General features: G+C 50.7%; 1 protein-coding gene across 4 annotated transcripts in view; it reads right to left on the bottom strand.

Moving 5' to 3' along the window:
- Positions 1 to 3245: 3245 nt before the first annotated feature.
- Positions 3246 to 21616, bottom strand: part of PELP1 (proline, glutamate and leucine rich protein 1) — a 45381-nt gene continuing 27010 nt past the window's right edge. For 3 of the 4 annotated variants that reach the window (XM_036837679.1, XM_036837678.1, XM_036837677.1), the window contains exons 2-17: positions 18467 to 18531; positions 17980 to 18085; positions 13186 to 13335; positions 12873 to 12944; positions 8571 to 8630; positions 8111 to 8261; positions 7796 to 7925; positions 7561 to 7648; positions 7011 to 7099; positions 6815 to 6931; positions 6548 to 6695; positions 6247 to 6406; positions 5484 to 5539; positions 5134 to 5340; positions 3540 to 4997; positions 3246 to 3395 (exon numbers count right to left, since the gene is read on the bottom strand). In XM_036837679.1, the coding sequence (XP_036693574.1) occupies positions 3303 to 3395; positions 3540 to 4997; positions 5134 to 5340; positions 5484 to 5539; positions 6247 to 6406; positions 6548 to 6695; positions 6815 to 6931; positions 7011 to 7099; positions 7561 to 7648; positions 7796 to 7925; positions 8111 to 8261; positions 8571 to 8630; positions 12873 to 12944; positions 13186 to 13335; positions 17980 to 18033 (3033 nt within the window). In that variant the 5' untranslated portion in view covers positions 18034 to 18085; positions 18467 to 18531 and the 3' untranslated portion in view covers positions 3246 to 3302. Of the gene's footprint in view, positions 3396 to 3539; positions 4998 to 5133; positions 5341 to 5483; positions 5540 to 6246; positions 6407 to 6547; positions 6696 to 6814; positions 6932 to 7010; positions 7100 to 7560; positions 7649 to 7795; positions 7926 to 8110; positions 8262 to 8570; positions 8631 to 9029; positions 12845 to 12872; positions 12945 to 13185; positions 13336 to 17979; positions 18086 to 18466; positions 18532 to 21616 lie in introns of those variants that run through there. The other variant, XM_036837680.1, reaches the window with a different exon arrangement.

Raw genomic sequence — 21616 nt, 5'->3', positions numbered from 1 at the left:
TAATCCATTCAGCCAGTCTATGTCTTTTGGTTGGAGCATTTAATCTATTTACATTTGAGGTAATTATCGATATGTATGTTGTTATTGCCATTTTGTTAATTGTTAGGATTTGGTTTGTAAGTCTTTTTTCTTCCCTTCCTCTTTCATTCTCTTCTCTGGGGATTTGATGACTATCTTTAGAGTTGTGTTTGGATTGCTTTTTCTTTTTTGTGTGTGTATCTATTGTAGATTTTTTATCTACAGTTACCATGAGGTTTTGATACAGCAGTCTGTATATATACAGGATCATTTGAAGTTACCGGTCTCTTAATTTCAAATGCATATCCAGTATCCTGCATTTGTGCTCTCCTCTTCTCACAATTGCTGGTTTTGATATCATATTTGTGTGTGGATGATTTCCTACCTTTACTATACTTTTGCCTTTACGATTTGTAATTTTCTTGTTTCTGATTGTGACCTTTACTTTTCCACCTAGAGAAGTTCCTTTAGCATTTGTTGTAAAGCTGGTTTGGTGGTGCTGAATTCTCTTAGCGTTTGCTTGTCTGTAAAGCTTTTGATTTCTCTGTCGAATCTGAATGAGAGCCTTGCTGGGTCAAGTATTCTTGGTTGTAGGTTTTTCCCTTTCATCGCTAAATATATTGTGCTATTCCTTTCTGGCCTGCAGGGTTGTGCTGAAAATTCAGCTGATAACCATATGGCGATTCCCTTGTATGTTATTTGCTGCTTTTTCTTTATTGCTTTTAATATTTTCTCTGTCTTTAATTTTCATCAGTTTGATTAATATGTGTCTTGGCATGTTCCTCCTTAGGTTTATTCTGTATGGGACTCTCTGCGCTTCCTGGACATGAGTGTTTCCCTTCCTGTGTTAGGGAAGTTTTCAGCTCTCTCTTCAAATATTTTCTCAGGCCCTTTCTCTCGCTCTTCTCCTTCTGGGACCCCTATAATGTAAATGTTGGTGCGTTTAATGTTGTCCCAGAGGCCTCTTAAGACTGTCCTCGTTTCTTTTCATTCTTTTTTCTTTATTCTGTTCTGCAGCAGTGATTTCCACCAATCTGTCTTCCAACTCACTTATTTATTCTTCTGCCTCATTTATTCTGCTATTGATTCCCTCTAGTGTATTTTTCATTTCAGTTATTGTATTGTTCATCTGTTCTTTAAATCTTCTCCTTGTTCTTTAAATCTTCTAGCTCCTTGTTAAACATTTCTTGTATCTTCTTGGTCTGTGCTTCCATTCTTTTTCTGAGATCTTGCATCATCTTTACTCTCATTCTCTGAATTCTTTTTCAGGCAGATTGCCTATCTCCACTTCACTTAGGTGTTCTTCTGGGGTTTTATCTTGTTCCTTCCTATGGAACGTATTTCTCTGCTGTCTCATTTTGTCTAACTTTCTGTGTTTGTGGTTTCCGTTTCAGGCTGCAGACTTGTAGTTCCTTATCCTTCTGGTGTCTGCCCCTGGTGGGTGAGGTTGGTCCAGGGGCTTGTGTAGGCTTCCTGGTGGGAGGGACTGGTGCCTGCCCACTGGTGGGTGGACCTGGATCTTGGCCCTCTGGTGGACAGGGCCATTTCAAGGGGTGTGTTTAGAGGCAGCTGTGTGCTCAGGACATCTTTAGGCAGCCTGTCTGCTGATGGCTGGGGCTGGCTTCCGACACTGTTGGTTGTTTGGCCTGGGAGCCTGCAGGCTGTTGAGTGGGGCCAGGTCTCCATGCCAAAACGGCGACCTCTGGGAGAGCTCACATCAATGACTATTCCCTGGGGCCTCTGCCACCAGTGTCCTTGCCCACACAGTGAGCCACAGCCAACCCCCACCTCCCCAGGAGACCCTCCAAGACAAACAGGTAGGTCTGGCCCAGGCTCCTAAGGAGGTCACTGCCTTGCCCTGGGTCCCAGTGCATGCAAAACCTTGTGTGTGCCCTCCAAGAATGGAGTCTCTGTTTCTCCCAGTCCTGTGTAGCTCCTGCACTCAAGGCCCACTGGTCTTCAAAGCCAAATGCTCTAGTGGCTCCTCCTCCCGAGGCCAGACCCCCCAGGCTGGGGAGCCTGACACGGGGCTCAGAACGCTCACTCCTGTGAGAGAACCTCTTCGATATAATTATTTTCCAGCTTGTGGGTCACCCACCTGGTGGGTATGGGATTTGGTATCGCAAAAGCACCCCTCCTACCGTCTTGTTGTGGCTTCTTCTTTGTCTTTGGATGTAGATTATCTTTTTTGGTAGGTTCCAGTCTTTTGTTGATGATTATTCAGCTGTTAGTTGTGATTTTGGTGTTTTCCTGTGAGGAGGTGAACTCAAGTTCCTACTCCGCCATCTTGTCTCCTCCCTCCGAGGGGGTGGAAAATTTTTTTAAACCCCTACTAATCTTCCAAAAATTAGCACAAACGTCACTTCTCAAAGAGGCCCTTCAGGATACAGGCAGTTGGGAAGTCACTACCCTTTCTGCATTTCCAAGGCACTTTACTCATGTTCACAGACTGAAAAAACCATGAGGCATCTACCTCAAGCCCATAAACCTCAATACCCTCTCACATACACAACTCTGGGTGATGCGCACAAGTGCACCCCAACAAGTCCTAGAATACATATAGTCTATAAATGCCTAAAGGGATCAGACACTGGCTGGGAAATGTCCAAATCTCAAGAGTGAGTAGGAAGGCTAGGGCTGAGCTTGTCGAATTCCTGCCAGGGAGGTGTTGGGCAGGGATGTTGTCACTGGAAGGACCAGTCCCAGAATAGAGCTCATCCCCCATATCCACGATGGATGCCCCTATAATGTGGGACACCCAAGTTCCCAGTTCACAGAAGTCAATGATTAAACTCCTCTGTACTTTATCGTAATTTTCTCAAGTTCCATCACAGTCACTTAGCCTGCTCTTTCAGACCAAGGGGCTGTGTGTATGTGTGTTTACACAGGGTCACTCACTAGGACACGTAATCCCATAAATTTCCCACATATGCCCGCAGCTGGACTACTAACAGAAGCAGGGCTACTTCCTTCTCCTCCTCCAGGCAACCCAGCACACACTTAGCATCAGCAAGAGCGCCAGGCAAAACTTTGAGACTTGTGACACTGACTTGCTGAGCAACAGGACAGGCCGTTACCCCTGTAAGTCAATGGCTCCTCTTCTGGACAGTGGAGCTAACAGGACAGTCATGGACACATTTGGGAAACACTATGGGTACAGGACAAGCCCAGCAGACATTTGGGCTTCTGGCTGGGGACACTGTGGTGGCAAAAGGCAGAAGCAGCAGTTGCTATCCAAGGACATAACTTTATTGGAAACGAAGAGTGGGAGGTGTGGGAGAGGGCTAGGCATCAGGCTCTGTGGCAGGTGGTGGCTTCTCATCATCAGGGGGGCAGTCAATGAAGTCAGCCAGCATGGCAGCTGTGTCATCCTGCTCCTTTAAGGGACAAAGACACAAAAGCCAAAACAGTCACATACACATACACTGAAGAGTGGGTCAGGCTGCACAAGCAGCTAGCACCACTTCTCCCCACTGCTGTGCCTTCCCACCCTAGCCACCCTCCCCACCCAGCCCGCTCACCTTTTCCTGGAGAGCTGCCGCCTCCACCTCTGTCTCCATCTCTTCTGCTGCAGATGCTTCTGGTGGGGGTGGTACCTTGTCACCCCCACCCTCGGCCCCCTCTTCCAGCAGGGTTGGGGGCACAGAGGGCTCCTCTTCAACAAGCTCCTGAGGTGGTGGCACTGCAGGGGGGCTCCCCCCTTCCCTCTCCACCTCCCCCTGGGAGGGGAGCACCTCAGGGGCCAGTGTGGGGGCCGTCTCGGCCCCAGGCCCCTCCTCAGCCCCCGGCTCCTCCACTTCCAGCAGCAGCCCGGGTTCCGGTTCTGGCTGCGGCTGCACCTTGGGGGACGCGGCAGGGGGCAGAGCTGGAGGCAGGCTTGGGGGTGCAGGCCCTCCTTCTTCCACCTCCCTGCCCGCCGGGCCGAACTCCACCTCTTCCACCTCTTCCTCCTCGTCCTCGTCCTCTTCTTCCTCCTCTAACTCACCTTCCTCTTCCTCAAACTCCTCCTCAAACTCTTCTTCCTCTTCTTCTTCCTCTTCAAAATACTCTTCTTCATCCTCCTCCTCCTCCTCAAAATCCTCCTCCTCCTCTTCCTCCTCCTCTTCCTCCTCCTCCTCCTCCTCCTCCTCCTCATCACTGCTGTTGATATTAATAACTGTCAAATCTTCTTCCAGGGCTGGGGGTCCTCCGCCACTAGGAGTCCCTTCAGGGACCAGCTGGGGTGGTGGGAGTGCCACAGGGCCAGGAACAGGAGGGGGAGGAGGCGGAGGGAGAGGCCCCGGTGCCGCAGGCAGCTCTTCTGGCTCCTCCTTGGCTGGCACAGGAGGGGAGGCTGTTGGCGGCCCGACCGGGGCTGCAGGGGGGGGTGTGGTACCCGAGGGGGGTGGGGGTGGCAGGGGTGGCAGCCCCTCAGGCACGATCACCACACTGTCATCAGAGTCGCTTTCCAAGGAAATCTCCACATCGGACGCCTCCTCCTTGTCATAGTGGACAAAGGCTGGTCTGGGCACCCTTCCCCCAAAAGTTTCATCTGGGGGTATAGTAGGTGGAGGAGTGCCACTAGGGGCAAGGACGGCGTCCTCATTTGAGCCTGCCCGGTGGTTCTCAGGGCCAGGAAGGAGCCGGGGGGATACAGACACCAGGCCTGGGACAGAGAGGCCTAAGTGGTTGGCTGTGGCTGGAGGTCCAGGGCGTGCTGGGGGCATGGGGCCCACTGAGGGCATGGGGCCCGCTGGGGGTACAGGGCCTGGGGAAGGCATGGGGCCCGCTGAGGGCATGGGACCCACCGAGGGCATGGGACCCACCGAGGGCATGGGGCCTGGGGGATGAAAAGCTGGAGCCCTGAATGGAGATGGAGCCTCAGGAGGGGGAACTGGGGCAGGGGTGGGGCAGGCAGGGCCCATGGTCTGCAGGGGAGGAACCCGGGGATGGGTCAGAGCTGCACAGGTCACCAGTGCTTCTGAGCAGAAAGTGGAGACCTGAGGAGGGAAAAAAGGGCGAGAGCGAGCATCAGGGATACGGCCTTCATGGCACCAGGGAGGGAATGCCGACCAGCACCAGGAACAAGAGAATCCAGGCACCCACGAGGTGGACTTGGCCACGCTCCGCAGTTACCTCAAGGCTGCCTTCTCTCTGGCCCAGGGAGAAGGCCTGCAGGGCACAGGCGAGCGGAGGCGGACGGCGAGGGGACGGCGCCAGCAGCAGCGCCAGCAGCAGGCGGTAGAGCTCCCGGCGGCAGCGCGAGCTGGTGTACGGGGAGCTGCCTAGGGCCTCGCCCTGCTGGACGCCCATGACCAGTGGGAGGACCAGATCATGCAGTCTCTGAAAAGGACAGAGAGCACACCTTGCGATGACACTGAGACGAGCCAACCCTTCTCCGGGGCCTACTCCCCGGTGCGAGTGAGCCCCCCCCAGGCACGGAGCAGCGGCCCCTCCCACCTCCGCGGGCACCAGGCTCCACTCACCCGGTGAGTCTCCTCCTTGATGAGAGGCCCGCACATGAGGATGGTCCGGCTGAGGCCTGGGGAAGGAGACCAGTATGTTGGAGGCGGGCGGCTACACCGACGACGAGCCAGGGCTTCTGCAGCGCGCGGCCCCAGCTGAGCACCCCGCTCTGCCGCGGCCCACCTCGGGCAAGGCACGTGACTCCTCCTAGCTTGTTTCTCAGCTATAAAATGGGGATCCTAAACGTACCCCTACTACCTAAGGCTGTTGACAACATTATGTAAATGAGATAGATGACGGAGGTACATTATAAACGTACATTTATGTATTTGGGGAGAGCTGGCACTTCCCTTCACACGGGGGTGGGGTTGGAGGGCAGTGAAATACACAGGACCCAAAAGAAAGTCACTTCTGCGTCCAGATTAGCGACTGTGTCAGAGCAGGAAGCCCACTGAGCAGCCCGCCTGGGGAGTGCGAGCTCCACAGCCCAGGGATTTCGTCCTGTTCCTGGCCCCGCCCTCCTGTACTAGAACAGCACTTGGCACGGAGAGGGGATGCACGAACAAAGGTAACTGATACCCTGGAGGGGCGGTGTCGACACCAGCACTCCCTCTGACAGCAGGACCCAAGATTGCCCCTGCAGCCCTGGGGGGGGCATGGCTTCTCCACAGGCTCGTAGCTGGGTGTGCATGTTTTCTGTACCCTCCACCTCAACGACTGGTTCGGGGCTGCCACCCCAGGCCATCCCGGTGCGCCGAGGTGCAGGGCCCAGGCCTCACCCACCTCTCAGCGCAGCTGCACACACGTCACTGTTGGCATTGCTGTCCCCTTTCCGGTGGCTGGGCGGGGCCATAGCCTCCCCCATATCCAGCTTTAGCTTCTTGGGGGCGCTGGGCTTCCCGGTCTGCAAACCCCCATCAGGGCTCCCCCGGGGACTGCGCAGCTGGCGGGGGAGGGGAACATAAATCACACACACAGGCCAACAGGAAGGCAGGACAGTCAGAAGGCAGTGTCTGGTGACGAGGCTGGCGAGGACAAGGGGTGCAGGAGGGGGTCCCGGGACAGGGGCAGAGGCCTCACTCACTTTGAGGGCGTCAGCCGGCGGGGAGATGTCACTGAGCAGGTGGGTGAGCAGGGCCTCACCCGAGGCTCCCCCCTGAAGCACTCCTGCCGAGGCCCCACACACCTGCACCCACAGCTCCAGGACAGCGTACACCTTGGTCCGCATGGTGCTGTGGGAGGAGCAGAGGGCAGCTTGTGAAAGGGAGTCATGTCCCAGCCGCCGGCACCCCCGGTCCACCGGCACCCCCTCACCCACCCTCTCCTCTTTATTCTATTCCTAGATGGTCACCTGTAAGGCCTCTCCTGGCCTGGAGAGAGGCTGTCCCTCCCAATGCTCCAGGCATTGAGAACCTGGGGAAGCAGGCGGTTGATCAGGGCCCCAAAGCGCAAGAGCCGGCCTCCACACCTGGGGGCGAAGACAGAACAGTGAGCCCCGCGCCCAGCACATCCCAGCCCCTGCACCGCATCCGCCCGACCCCACTCACGCGAGGACGAGCGCAGAGAGCAGGTCCAAGGCTTCCAGGTGGAGGGAGGGCAGCAGCAGCAACCGCAGGGGACCATCTCCAAGCAAACTCTGCGGAAAAAATTAGCAGAGCAAGGAGTGGGGGAAGAAAGTGAGGCAGAGCAAGAGAAATGGAGACAGGATACACGCATGTGACTAAATACACATGTGCACGCAGGTAAGGAGCCCACACCCGACCCCAACTCCCCCAACAAGATCCAATTGCCATCCTCCTCAACAGACCCTGGAAGGAGGACAAGGGAGGGATGGCCGAACCTCGCGGCAGTGACGCAGCTGACCCCCAGCTCACCCTCCCCTGAGGAAGCATCTGCTACAAGTGCGCCCGCAACACGGGAGCGAATCGGCACTGCTGTGCATGTGCCGGGAGCACGGGAATAACGGCATCTGGAGAGGGAAGGAGCTGGCCGGGGCAACCTCAGGCAACATCACTTTGGGAGCCACAGCCCACACTGCTTGCCTGGCTGCCCTGGACCCTGGGCAAGTGCTGTGAACAGGGGACAAACTCCACTTACGATGTTCTTGGCACTGACGCTGAGGGTCCGGCAGATAAGATCCAGGATTTCCTGCACGGGGACGGACACGGGAGCCCCGAACTCGGAGCTAAAGAGAATCAGAGCAGGGAGATCCTCAGCGCAGGGTCCCCAGGGGGACTCCACACCCACCCTCAACCTCCCTCCTCGTGATGAAGATGACGCCCATCTCAGCCCCTCCTGCTCCAGGCCCTCGCTCCCTCCGACACTCACACACCTGAGCATGAGCCCCAGGCAGCGGGCCAGCCCGGAAAACCTCTGCCAAAGCCGGAGAAGGACATGGGCATCGCCATCTTCTGAGGGGGAGAGCAGCGTCTCCACCCCAGGGCCTTCATACTGCACAGGAGCTGGACAGAAACACAACCACCTTCACACGCCAGGTCTGTCTTCCACCCCCTCCTCCTTCATTCTGGTGGAGGACCCACCCATATTCTAATTCCTCTTGCCTAGAACGCAAAGGCCCCGCCTGTCCCGACCACCCCTCTGCTTCCCTCACCACTGTGCCACTGACCACACCAGCCACAGTCCCTACCCGTTTCCGCTCCCTCATACAGGGCCCCAAGCAGGCTGTGCAGAGAGGCCAGCAGGCTGTGCAGCTCGTGCTCCCAGCTGTCCGTGTGCTTCAGGCCCTGGGAGAAGCCAGCCCCTAGAGAGGGCAGCCGGGAGTAACACTCACAGGCCAACTGCAGGAGAGAGGTTGGAACCCTGGTCAGATGGGAATCCAGCCCGGCCACGGAATCCCAGCCCCACCAATGCCCAGGAAGACGGAGATCAAAGAGAGCTCTGAGGGAAAATGGAAGGGACGACGGGGCAGAAAGACACAGGTGGAAACACGGGGGCAGAAGTCATGACTTGTGTTTACTGTGTATGTTAACAGGGAAGGGAGTGAGACTGTGGTCGAAAAGCAGTAACAGACAGAAAAACAAAGAAAGAGAGATAAAAGAAGCTCCAGCTCAGACCCCAGGCTCTCCATCTCCCTCCTTTCCCTTTACCTGCTGGAGCTGAGGGCTCAAGGCATCCACCCGAGACAGGAAAAATGAGGCCAGCTTGCCCTGGATTAGAGGGAAAGAAAGGGAGAGGCTGGTGAGTCAGCTTCAAGGGCCAGAGACATAGACCCTGCCCATTCCCAGCAGCAGAATCGAGGCCCAGGATCTAAGGCCTTTTCCTTTCCTGCAGACAAGGAAGCACCACACTCTAAGGGGCATCGTGCCTGGGTGCAGACATGCTCTCATGGTAGAAAGACACCCTGAACGTCGCCTCTTGTCCTTAGCCTCCCTGTTTGAGGCCTGTGTCCCACAGACGACTGGGCCCCCTCCTGCCAGTCTTTGCAAAATGACAGTCATCTCCCTCAAGCCAAAGACACAGCACTGAAAAGCAGCTACCTCCACGCCCCAACTCCCTGCCAGCTCAGACAAGAAGCAAGGGTCCAAGCTGGGAGCTGCGGCACTAACCAGAGGTGTGAGGGCAGGACAAGGTGGAGAGAGAAGGAAAGGCTGCCCGGCAGGACTGAGGCAGCACATCTCAGAGCAGCGGCCTGTCAGTTAGCCAACAACAGGACTCCGCCTGCCATGTGAAGGCGCCGGCGCAGGAGTGTTTAACTGGGGCCCCAGCTATCTGGAGGTAGAATCAAAGGGGCCTGTGAACATGGAAGGGAAATTTTTTTAATCATTTTCACTAACCTGTAAATGAAGTATTTTTTTTTTTTTTTTTACTATAAATGTAGACAAAAAGCCACAGTAGTATTAGCAATACCTCTGACTGTCACCATCAGAAATCACTTATTTTCATTTCACATTACATATAGTTGTAAACAGTTATCTTGAATTATCATTCACGTGCATCACTAATTTGAAACTTAGTTACCAGACCTGCTGCTGGATCCTGTTATTTGACGCGTTAATAAAGAAGCACATCCTACTCTATCAATCACAATTTTTTAAAGTATACATTTCAACAGAATCAGTGTCCCTTGCAATTCCATGTAGTTTATGGATTTAAAAACATTCGGAGAAGAGGTCTACGGCACAAAAAGGGTGAGAACACTGAAGTATAACAGGATTTCCACCTTCAGTGGGTGTAACAGTCGGGAAGACAAATGTGTGGAAAACAATAACCTGGAACCAAAGAGGGAGGGTCAGGAGGGACTGATGCTGGGAGGCAGGACTGAGCTGGGTTTGGGAGAAAAAGGAGGACCCGGATAAGGAGACAGAGGGAGGGACACCATGAGGAGAGCTACAGGCTCACAAGAGGCCCATGGAGAAGCAGGCCGGGGCCTTAAATCCCAGGCTAGTGTGTATGGACTTCATCAGGGGATGGGGCCATCACATGCACAAAGGTAAACTTCCAGAAGACAAGGAAGACAAATCAACAGTGGCACCAGGCACGCAGCAGGGGACTTATGGGAGGAAGCAGGCATGGAGGTCTAGCAGTGTGGGGTTCAGAAAGCAGCCCTCCAAGGGCTCCCTGCCATCGCCCTGTGGCAGGAACCACATCTGGTTTCCCACGTTCCATTGCAGGATTCTCACCATGAGACAAGCACTGTTACAGCTGACCCCAGGGTATGAGAAGGCCTAGAACCGTTTCCCTTGGGACTTGGAAAGCATTTTCACGTCTGGTGTGGTAGGGTTCTGAACACTTCAAACCAAAAGCAGCAACCGCCCACAGGTCTCCTGATTCACCGGCTTCTCCAAGGATGATTGATAGAGAGTCGCCAAAGCCTTATCTACAGTGGCACTCAGCCCTTTTGGCCAACTTACTGCTCACGCTTTCCCTGAGACTCTGAGTCAAAAAGCTGGGCCGAGGCCACCAAAAGTCTGCTTATGTGACTGCAGTCAAGCAAAGTACAGGGACATGGCTCTGGCCACAGGTCTACCCCAAATGACCTGCAAAGCAAACCAAAGTAATGGCTCACTTGGAACATTTCACTTGAAACGCAAGCCCGCGTGCACACACAGTATGTCCTGGGTGTCTCTTGAGTGGGGTGAGTCTTCCCACTCATTCCAGGGAACAAATAATCTGTCGAGGAGGAAAGGTAAAGCCTCTACAGGACTGACTTCAGGGACTCAGAATGCTTGAGATACCTCATTTGGGAGGGGTAATCCTGAGCTTGGAGACTGCAATTGCCCTGGGAGCTTCTGGGGGATGGAATAGAGAACAGATAAACACTCCAATTATCAGTTTCCTAAGTACTGGTCTGCAAGACATTTCAAGTACAAACTGCCCCTGGGGCCTCCACACAAGACAGATTCTTATCTGCCATGTTGGCAATAGACAAAGCCAAACTCCTCAACAGAGGGAAGTTCTCCAGATGACACTGTATTCTTAGAGAAATAAAGGCATATGCACCCCATAACAACATATGAAAGTTTTGTTGTTTGGTTTGGAGAGGGTACTTAAAATGCAGGCCATAACTTCAAAAACTACACGTCTGACAAAAGGCTGTGAGTTATAGATGAATTCTCCTGACCACTCACAACAAAAATTAAGGGGCACTAGCAGAGGACTCACGGGCAGGCTAGTCTGACTACTCAAATCTTGACCCCACAGATAACACTCAGTTCTCCCTGCACTTCCTGGGGGGATGCAGGTGGGTATAGATAACCCCAAACCAAGCTGAATCAAAGCAGGCATATGCAGTAAAACCTCACATACTTTGACCAATGAGGGGTCAGAGACAAAGATCTAGCCTGTGTAATTTGAGAAGTTAACTTACAGAGCATTTTAGAAGAAAGTTTAGTTTAGTAAACTAAACTTAGTAAACTTTAGTTAAAAAAAAAAAAAAACTTTAATAAAATCCCCAAGTTACTCCAAATGCCTTCTTGACAAAGTCCTGCCCTGCTACCCAAAGATTCTACTACCTGCCATTAGTGGCAGTCATATGAAAACAAAGCATCAGCAAGGACGTGACCCATGTTCACTGAGAAATATCATCTGCTCCAGGGCTTTTCAAATACTGCAAGTAACCAGTTACCAAAGTCTCCGCAAGTACCACTCCCAGACCACAGCGCATATGCCCGCAGAGCTCCGCGTCAGGCTCACGATCCTTCCCAAGCCACTAACAACTGATCAGAGCCGGCATCAGTGTGGAAGCCTGTCTGTCAATCCTGTCCACGTGCTTAAAAGTGCCTGGGGAGTTTGGTTTGGTGGGAAAAACATGGGCATGAAGGACAAATAGTTCTCACTCGCACCCTGGTTCCACAACTACCAGATACACAGGCTTGTGTTAGTCAAACCCTTCTGGACCCGTTTCCTCCTGTTTAATTTGGTGACACCAGCACTACAGAATTACTGTAAAATGAGAAGACACACAGCAGAGTGGCTGGCACATAGTGAGTACCAGTTCTACTAAGTACCAGTTCCCTTTCCCTTTTACTTTCTTAACTTGGTCACAGAACCATGTGAGCTTACTTTCAAGATAACTTGAATGGCAAACTCCCCCTTAATTGGTAATACTGAGTATAGTATTACCAATTACTGTGATTAACCACATGAGTTATACAAAAAAAATTATTAATTTGCTGTTAATTCCAGTTCTCCATAGGTTTGTGCTTCCATCTGAGAAAGGGGGTGCCCAACGGTTTGTCAAGCAATGATGAGTGTATCAAAACAAGAGAGAACATCTAATCGACAGGAGAACACCTATTTGTTCTTAGGTACTTGTTGGCATCGAATTATTCTGCAAACAATAAATGTACCAATTCCAAAGGCCCTTTAACTGTTACTGCTTTGGCAGAATTTCATAACCATTCATATTTGTTATTTTATCTCCTTGAAAATAAAACTCTAATTCTTTCACTGACCTCCTTCCTCCCTCACCTGACCCACGGCCACCCTGCCTGTTTGCCCTAATAAGGCTCTGCTGTGCAGCCATGACAGTTCGGGGGACAGAGTGGGAGATTAGTCAGGAAAATCAGGAGAGAGAAGCGCTGGGGAAGTTGATATAGGGAAGTAATAAGTCAGGAAGCCTTCCCAGAGGAAATCATAAGAGCTTTAGGAACAAAGTAAAACAAGATGGTAGAAAAATGGGCAGGGCATTCTAGAGGTACAGAGAAAGCAGGGCAGAGAGAGGAAAGAGTCCAGGGGTAAGAGCCCGAGCTTTGGCATCAGTTCTTAGGCAAGTTACTTAATTTCTATTTCTTTATCTGTGAGGATTAAATGAGAATGCATTTAAAGCTACGAGGTGGCATAATTAGAGCTGTGGAGACAGGAGCTTAGAAATCTTAGCACCGGAATCTGAGGTAAGACGGCTATCAAGGTTTATGTTGGTGGGAAGACGAATTCCCATGAACACTTACTTTGAGAGACCCACACGCCCGAGGAAAATAGGTCATACAAGCCTTCATTCCTTCCAGTGCCGAGAGCTCACTCTGGGGGAAAAACAGAAAGTAAGGAAGAGGCCGAGAGCCCAATGCCCCCCGACCCCATCTCCACCCCACCACCCGCCCCTCAGGGTCCCTTCTCCTTATACTTTTTCTTGGCCCTGACCTCTTCTCACTTCTTCAATCCTATTCCCCAATCACTTCCATCACATTCTTTAACCTAATGGGTGTCAGTGAGGGCAAGCAATGCGAGGGGCCAAGGGGAGGGGGAACCGGGGAGGCGTCTCACCTCTGGTCTGAGGCCCAGCAGGGAGGTGAGAAGGCCAGGGAGGTGGTTCATGGAGATGTCCCGGAAGAGTGTAGGAAGCTGGGCCGCATAGCGGAGTAGGTCCCTCAGCACAGCCACAGCCAGTTCCATCGTGGGGGGCGGGTCCTGGGACTAAAGAGCAACAACACCCCATGCTCCCAACCTCACCTTCATGGTCACCAAAAGGAGGAACGAGAGGTATGACAACATGGGGCTTTTGACAAACACCACAGTTAACGTCAGCATTACCATCAAATCTACTAGGGACAGGGACTTCCCTGCTGGTACAGTGGTTAAGAATCCGCCTGCCAACGCAGGGGACACGGGTTCAAGCTCTGGTCCGGGAAGATCCCACATGCCGTGGAGCAACTAAGCCCGTGCGCCACAACTACTGAAGCCCGCATGCCTAGAGCCCGTGCTCCGCAACAAGAGAAGCCACCGCAATGAGAAGCCCGCGCACCACAACTAAGAGCAGCCTCCGCTCGCCACAACTAGAGAAAGCCCACGCGCAGCAACAAAGATCCAACGCAGCCAAAAATAAATAGATTTATTAAAAAAAAAAAAAATCCACTGGGGACAGAGTGTATTAGAGATATGGAGCATCCGAAGTAACACATTTACCTACAGACAGGACATGTGTTCACATTTTAGTACTATGCGTGTCTGAGGGTCCGAGGAATTTGGGGGGAAAAAAGGTAACAAAGCCATACTTTAAAGATCTGCCTGACTAGACCATCTCAAGAGTTTCTTGCTGCTCCCATACTACATTTCCCTGTGAGGAATGGAGAGGAGCACTTCTCAGACCACAAAAAAAGTCTCAGCCAAAACAAAACCGCCCCACCTCGCCAAGCTTGCTTCTGGCTGTCTCAGACCTACTGTGGAACTCATGGAGGAAAAACGGCTTGAATTTAGAAGGACTTCTCTAGAAAATTAACATGTATCTAAGGGAAAAGCCTTCAGCACATTACCCCCTGCTAGACCAGATGCCACGCGTCAATGAAACAAACAAGAATGCTGGTTAGAAAGTCCGACTCAGCGGGCCCACCAACCACAAGCGGGCCTCAGCGCTGTCCAGCAATCCCCCTGCACCCCTCGCTGGTTGACTCCCTGGGCTCCTCAGCCCCGCTCCCACCACCGTCACTTCTGTATAACCCAACCTGCAACTTCAGAGAAAGCTGGAGCCCAAAGACGGGCACTCCCTCAGCTTCCCACCACCAAACTGAAAACTCCATCTCCATCCTCATCCCCGCTCTCCTTCCTCCTGTCCCACTAGAGGAGATGCTCCTCCCATCCAAAGACAATCCCTCCTCGGTGCTTTAGATAGTCCCCCCTCCCTTCTTCTCAGAACCTTACACTGTTAACTGGCCCCCTCTCTCCAATCCCTCTCAAAAGGGTTCTTCCTACTGACATTGGTGCATGCTCCAGTCTCTCCCATCCTACAAGTCCTTCTCCTGAGCCCGTACTCCACTTGCCCAATCTCAGCTGTTGCCCAGTTTCTCTCTCTTACCAGCAGAGCCAGACGTCCTGACAGGACTGCCTACCTTCTCCATTTCCACTCCTTCTCCCACGCACTGCTCATCCCAGGGCAACCTGGCTTCAGTGTCCACTGCTCCACCAGAAACACTTTCACAGTCTCATTACCCTTGAGTTGCTAAATCCGATAAAAAAATTTTCAGTCCTCGTCTTATTCCAGCTCAGAAGGGCATAAAGAGGGCTTCCCTGGTGGCGCAGTGGTTGAGAATCTGCCTGCCAATGCAGGGGACACGGGTTCGAGCCCTGGTCTGGGAAGATCCCACATGCTGTGGAGCAACTAGGCCCGTGAGCCACAACTACTGAGCCTGCGCGTCTGGAGCCTGTGCTCCGCAACGAGAGGCCGCGATAGTGAGAGGCCCGTGCACCGTGATGAAGAGTGGCCCCCACTTGCCACAACTAGAGAAAGCCCTCGCACAGAAACGAAGACCCAACGCAGCCAAAAATAAATAAATACATAAATAAACTTGAAAAAAAAAAAAGGGCATAAAGAGAAATGACTCCTCCGTCTTCCCTGAAGTATTTGAATTCCATCCAACCCACCATCCTGGTTACCTCCTTTCTGCTGCTCTGTCTTGTCTGCTTTGTAAGCTCATCCTCCTCTACCTGACCATTGACTGTGGAGCGCCTCAAGATCCAGTCTGTATAAGGACTCAACTTGATCATCTGAGCCTCATCCTCAGCTTCAGCTGCCATCTAAACGCTGAGGACTCTTCCTCTTTGTAAAACATATTGACTGAAGCCCCCACCCATTGAACCCTCAGGGTTACCCTCCGAGATATCTGGTCACTTCCACGCACACTAGGTCAAGGGTATGCTTCCTGGGGGCCTCTACTGAATGCCCAAGACCATACTCATGTTATTTTCACCACTCCCCTTGGAACCTGGCTGTCTTCCAATGTTCTGATACCCAGGAGTCATCCTGGACACATCCTTTCCCTGATGCTATTCCATCATCAGGACCTGTTGTCTATTCTGCCTCTAAATCTCTCTTGAAATCCCTCTTTGCCTCTAAATCTCTCACCTACTTCTCATCATGTCTACAGCTGCCGCCCTAGTCCAGGCTACCATGAATGCTCTCCTAGGTTACCTTAGTACCTTCCTCGTGGTCTTTCTGCTGCCATTCTGACTCCTTTCTAATCCTGTCTCCACACAGCAGCCAGAGTGGTATTTCCAAATGAAAGTTTGATCACGTCACCACTACCACCACCTCCTTCCCCCTACTCAAAACCTTCCATGAATTCCCACTGTTCTGAGAATAAAAGCCAAACTCCCTAATATGCCTACAACGCCACACACAGCCTGATCCCCATCCACCTACCTCCCCGGTCGCATCTCATTAACCTCAGCCACACCAGCCTGCTTATAATTCTTCAAATGAGTCAAACTCCTTTTCTCTCAGGACTTTTGCAGGCTTAGAACACTTAGAAAACTCTCAGCCCAGTTCACTCCTACTCATCAGAACAGCCCTCCCTGAACCACTGACCCTGATCACCACCACCCACACCACCCCAGTCTGGGTCAGATTCTCTCGTTACATGCTCTCAGAGAACTACATTCTTTACCTCCAGAGCACCTACCGAAGTTTATCTTTTCACACTCATTGTATAATTATTCTCTTCCAGGACTTCCTTGGTTAAGCCTCTGCGCTCCCAACGCAGGGGGCCCGGGTTCGATCCCTGGTCAGGGAACTAGAGCCCACATGCATGCCGCAACTAAGGAGCCCGCGTGCCACAACTAAAGGAGCCCACCTGCCGCAACTAAGGAGCCCACCTGCTGCAACTAAGGAGCCCACGTGCCACAACTAAGGAGCTGGCAAGCTGCAACTAAGACCAGGCACAACCAAATAAATAAATTAATACTTAAAATAAACAGATTTTAAAAATAAAATAAAAAGCACTTAAAAATATAAATTAAATATTCTTCTCTTCCACTAGAACACAGATCAGCAAACCATGGTCTGTTGGTGCCTGTTTTTGCACAGCCCACAAGCTAAGAATGGTTTTTACTTTTTTAAAGGGTTGGAAAACAAACCAACAAAGAAACACTACGCAACAGAAACCATGGGAATTCCCTTGTGGTCCAGTGGTGAGGACTCCGTGCTTCCAGCAGGGGGCACGAGTTTGATCCCTGCTTGGGGAACTAAGATCCCATGTGTGTGAGGCACAGCCAAAAAAAAACAGAAACCATATGTGGTTCGTAAAACCTGAAACATTTTACTATCTATAGACACCTAGAAAGTTTCCCAACCCCTGCAAGAGACTCTAAACACCTGAAAGCAGGGTCCAAGTACATCTCTCCACCAGAGCTTAGCACACAACCTGCCATGTGTGCCCAGAACATGCTTGCGGAAGAACTAAGTGGGGATGTCATCAAAGGATGTAAAAGCAGGAAAAAATTTAAATGTTAAAAGAGGAAGAGAGGACTAGGAAAAAAAAAAAAAAACCTGGGGAATTCCCTGGCAGTCCAGTGGTTAGTATCCTGCGCTTTCACTGCTGAAGGCACGGGTTCAATCCCCGGTTGGGGAACTAAGATCCCACAAGCCAAATGGTGTGGCCAAAAAAATAAAAATTAAAAAAAAATTTGGGGGGACTTCCCTGGTGACACAGTGGTTAAGAATCCGCCTGCCAATGCAGGGGACACGGGTTCAAGCCCTGGTCTGGAAAGATCCCACGTGCCATGGAGCGACTAGGCCCGTGCACCACAACTACTGAGCCTGAGAGCCACAACTACTGAGCCCATGTGCTGCAACTACTGATGCCCACGTCCCTGGAGCCCGTGCTCCGCAACAAGAGAAGCCACCGCAGTGAGAGGCACGTGCACCGCAACTAAGAGTAGCCCCCGCTCGCCTCAACTAGAGAAAAGCCCATGCACAGCAACGAAGACCTAATGCAGCCAAAAAAAAAAAAAAAAAAAATTTAGTAAACTAATTATTTAAAAAAATCAAACATCTGGGAAAAGGAACTTTAGAGATGTCACTCATTAGAAAAGCTAACAAGGATGTGAAACAGCGGTTACAGAGTATGAAAGGTCAGATGAATTAAAATAACCCAGTAGATAAAAATATCAAAACGTTTAAAAGGATGTTTCTATTTGAAGCTCATCCTCCCTGCTAGAAAAAAACTGCTTCTAATTATTCTGTCCTCAGAACTAAATGTCTAAGCCACAAAGATGTACCACATCCAGGATGGAGAATATGGCATGGCTGGGGGAGGGAGGGAGGCAGGGCGGCGGCTGAATCCTTACCTGCAAGACCTGCTGAATGCTCCGAAGCCAGGACACACAGTGCTGCTGGAACATCTCCGTGGGGCTCTCCCCCACCAGCAGGGACAGCAGACACAGGCCCTCAAACCTTGTAAGAAAGGTGAGTGACAAGTGGGTGGTGGCTAGACTGCAGAGAAAGCAATTCATCGCCCTTTTACGCTCACTGGCTAGAGAAACACATCACCTCCAGATCCAAGGCGGCTTCTAACTCCTGAAATACTTGGAGGACTTGGAGTGAGGTGCGGGCAGCAAGGAAAGAAGGGAACAGAAGGTGGGGCACAGGAAACCTGGAAGCTGGAATAGGTGGGGTTCAAAGCCAAGTGAACTCATGAAAAGAATCAAACTCTCCACCTTCTTGGGAATGGAGAAATCTCAGGAACCCGTGGGGTGGTGACAGTGGATGCACAGATGTACAGCCCTCTTCCTAAAGAAACATCCCCCTGGAGAAAAAACAGGGTTAAAGACTTACCGAGTTTTGATAGAACCAAGACGTGCATTACTGAGACCCACCAACGCGCCAACAGCTGAAAGGTTCTGGAGGAAAGAAGACAAGAAAGTGAGTCGGGAATAGGATGCTAAAGACACAGGATTTCTCCAAGCGCTTCCCTGCCCCGGTGTTTCCGAAGCCTTTTCTGAAGTAACACCTCCTTTGAGGCCAAAAGACCATTCCTCTAGAGGCCTACAACCTTTTCCCTATTTTCAGTAGGTGACACACACAGCAGCCTGTCCTGTCCCGTGGGCTTTCCTCAAGTTACATCTCACCTGTCCCCTCCCCCACTTCCCACCCAACAAACTAGTGTTACCCAGAAGGCTAGACCGCCCGACTCATCCCAGCTACCAGACTTCAAGGACAGGCTCCTTCCCGTTTCCCTAGACAGCCCCTAGCGCAGAGGGACATCCCTAAATGCTTGCTGACTGGACACTAAACTCATCTGATCCCTTCTTCCTTCACCCCAAATCCCCCTCCTCCTGTTCCTGGCTTCCTTCGAGCTGCTAATGCCAACATAAACCAAGTCAACCAGAGCTTCCTTCCTGCACATTCTGGCAGCCCTGAAAGAGGTCTCCTCCTCAGCCCTCCCACAAGTAAACTCTCCATGCTCAAATGGCCAGACTCCTCCGGTGGCCCCTGTATCTCCCTAACTGTACTCATCATTCATTCTTTCAACAAACACATCTTATGCACTGAATCAGATGAAGGAATACAGAGCTGAATAAAATAAATACGGTCCCTGTTCTCATGAAGGGAAATGTTGATTCACTTAATAAACATTTATTTACCTACTTTACATGAGACACTGTTTGAGGTGCTAGGGAGCATATATGTTTGAGGTGCTGGGAGCTTATATTCTAGTTAGAGGAGACAGAAAATAAACAAATGACCAAATAAGAAATAGCATGTTGGAAGGTGCTAGGTGCTAAGGGGAAAAACAAACTGAGGAAGGAAAGGAGAGGCTGGAGTAGGGAAGGGAGACAGCACTTTATGTGGAGTGGACACAGGGCCCTCTCTAAGAAGCTAGTTGAGCAGAGGAAAGTGAGAGCAAGGTGTACTGATACGCTCACACGCACTGATAGGAATATAAAATGGTGCAGCCACTTTGGAAAACAGCCCAGCAGTTCCTCAAAAGGTTAGAGTTAACCATATGACCTAGCAACACCACTCCTAAGCATATGCCCAAGAAAAATGAAAACATGTGTTCTCATAAGAAATCGTATACGAACATTCATAGCAACATTACTCATAACAGCCAGAAACTGGAAACAACCCAGATGTCCATCAACCATGAATGGATAAACAAAACGTAGTATATCTACACAATGGAATATTACTTGGCCATAAAAAGGACTGAAGTTCTGAGACATGGATGAACCTTAAAAACATTATGCTAAGGGAAAGAAGCCAGACCCCCAAAGCCATATATTGTATGATTCGCTTCTATGAAATCATCAGAGCAGGCAAACCTATGGAGACAAAAAGTAGATTAGTGGTTGCCTTGGGCTGAAGAGCAGAGAGGGGTTGGGGGCAAATGGGGAGTGACTATCAATGGGTATAGGGCTTCCTTTGGGAGTGATGAAAATGCTCTAAAATTGATCATGGTGATGGTTGCACAACTCTGCAAATACTAAAAACCATGGAATTGTACAATTTAAATGGGTGAATTGTAAGTATGTGAATTACATCTCAATAAAACTGTTAAAAAAAAAAAAAGGCATGCTGGTAACTTTTTGTTGTTCCAGGCAAAGCAGAGACCAAGAGCAAAGGTTGTGAGATGACAGCACACTAGGCGTATCTGAGGAACAGCAAGGAGGTGAACTGTCACTAGAGGAGACTGCGTGGGAGAGACGAGGCCCCGGGAGCAGGGTGGGGCCTTCTGCAGTCATATAGGCAACCGCTGACTTTCACTCTGAATAAGATAAAAGCCATGGGGTAGAGGAGAATTAGGCAGAGAAGGGATATTACTTGACATAATTTATTTTTTAAAACACATCCACAACACCTGAGTTGCCTTGCAAGAAGGCAGAAGCAGACGGAAGTAGGAGGCTATTTTAAGGATCCAGGAGAGAGATGAGGCAGTGTAAAGAGCGTGGTAACAGTGGGGATTCAAGCATCAAGTTGTGGTTATACTCTGAAGGTAGAGCCCACAGGATTTGATAACACACTGGATATGGGTGGGAGATAAAGAAAAGAGGCAAAGCTAATTCCAAAGTTTTTTGCCTGAGCAACTAGAAAGCTGGAGCTGTCACTTACTAGGCGGCAGAATACCGCAGGAGGAGCAGGTCTGGGGCTGAGAATCAGGAGTTCAGTTTCAGGTGTTAAGTCTGGGATGTCTATTTAATGCCAAGTAGGCACTGGGTAGCTAAGTTTGGAGTTAGGAGAAATCCTGGTCAGAGTATGGATGTGGGAAGTTGTCGGTCATCAGACTGGATCAGCTCACTGTGGGAGTGAGTGTAAACAGAGGAAGAAAGCAGTACAAGGACTGGGTTCTTGGGCACTCAAACCCTGAGACGTTAGAGAGGAGAGGAGGAACCAGTAAAGAAGGCGACGAAGGAGTGACCAGTACGGTAAGAGGAGAATCAAGAGAGAGTGGTATCCCAGAAGCCAAGTGAAGAAAATTTTGCAAGAAAGGAGTCATCAGCTGTAACAAATATTACAGACAAGTCAAGTAATAGGAGGACCAAAATTTGACCTTTGAACTTGATATCTTCAGTGATCATTGTTGACCTTCAAGACTTACCAAGTTACCTGGTAAAGCAGTATTTTGGTGAAGTAGTTAAGCTAAAAGCCTAAATGGGATGAGTTCTAAGGGACAACCATCAGGGTAATGATTCGTTCAGGGAAGAATCTTTAATGGACACTAAAAAAACGGGTGAAAGGGTAACAAGACACAAAATTACATAATCTCCCCACAGGAAAAAAATCATAACTTTATAATGAAGAAACCTGGCAGATATCACTTTAACCCATGATCAAAGTTAACATCACCAGTAATGGGACAAAGAGACATTATGTGCCTCCTGATACGATGCGACAAGAATGTCACACATCATTTCTGCAGTATTCCTGCCAAAACTGCACAACCTGAACCTAATCATCAGAAAACAGCAGACAAACCAAGCTAAG

Source organism: Balaenoptera musculus, chromosome 20 (genome assembly GCF_009873245.2).
Source record: "Balaenoptera musculus isolate JJ_BM4_2016_0621 chromosome 20, mBalMus1.pri.v3, whole genome shotgun sequence".
Classification (NCBI taxonomy): domain Eukaryota; kingdom Metazoa; phylum Chordata; class Mammalia; order Artiodactyla; family Balaenopteridae; genus Balaenoptera; species Balaenoptera musculus.
The sequence above is the reverse complement of the archived record's forward strand: the minus strand, read 5'-3'. Positions and strand labels throughout refer to the sequence as shown.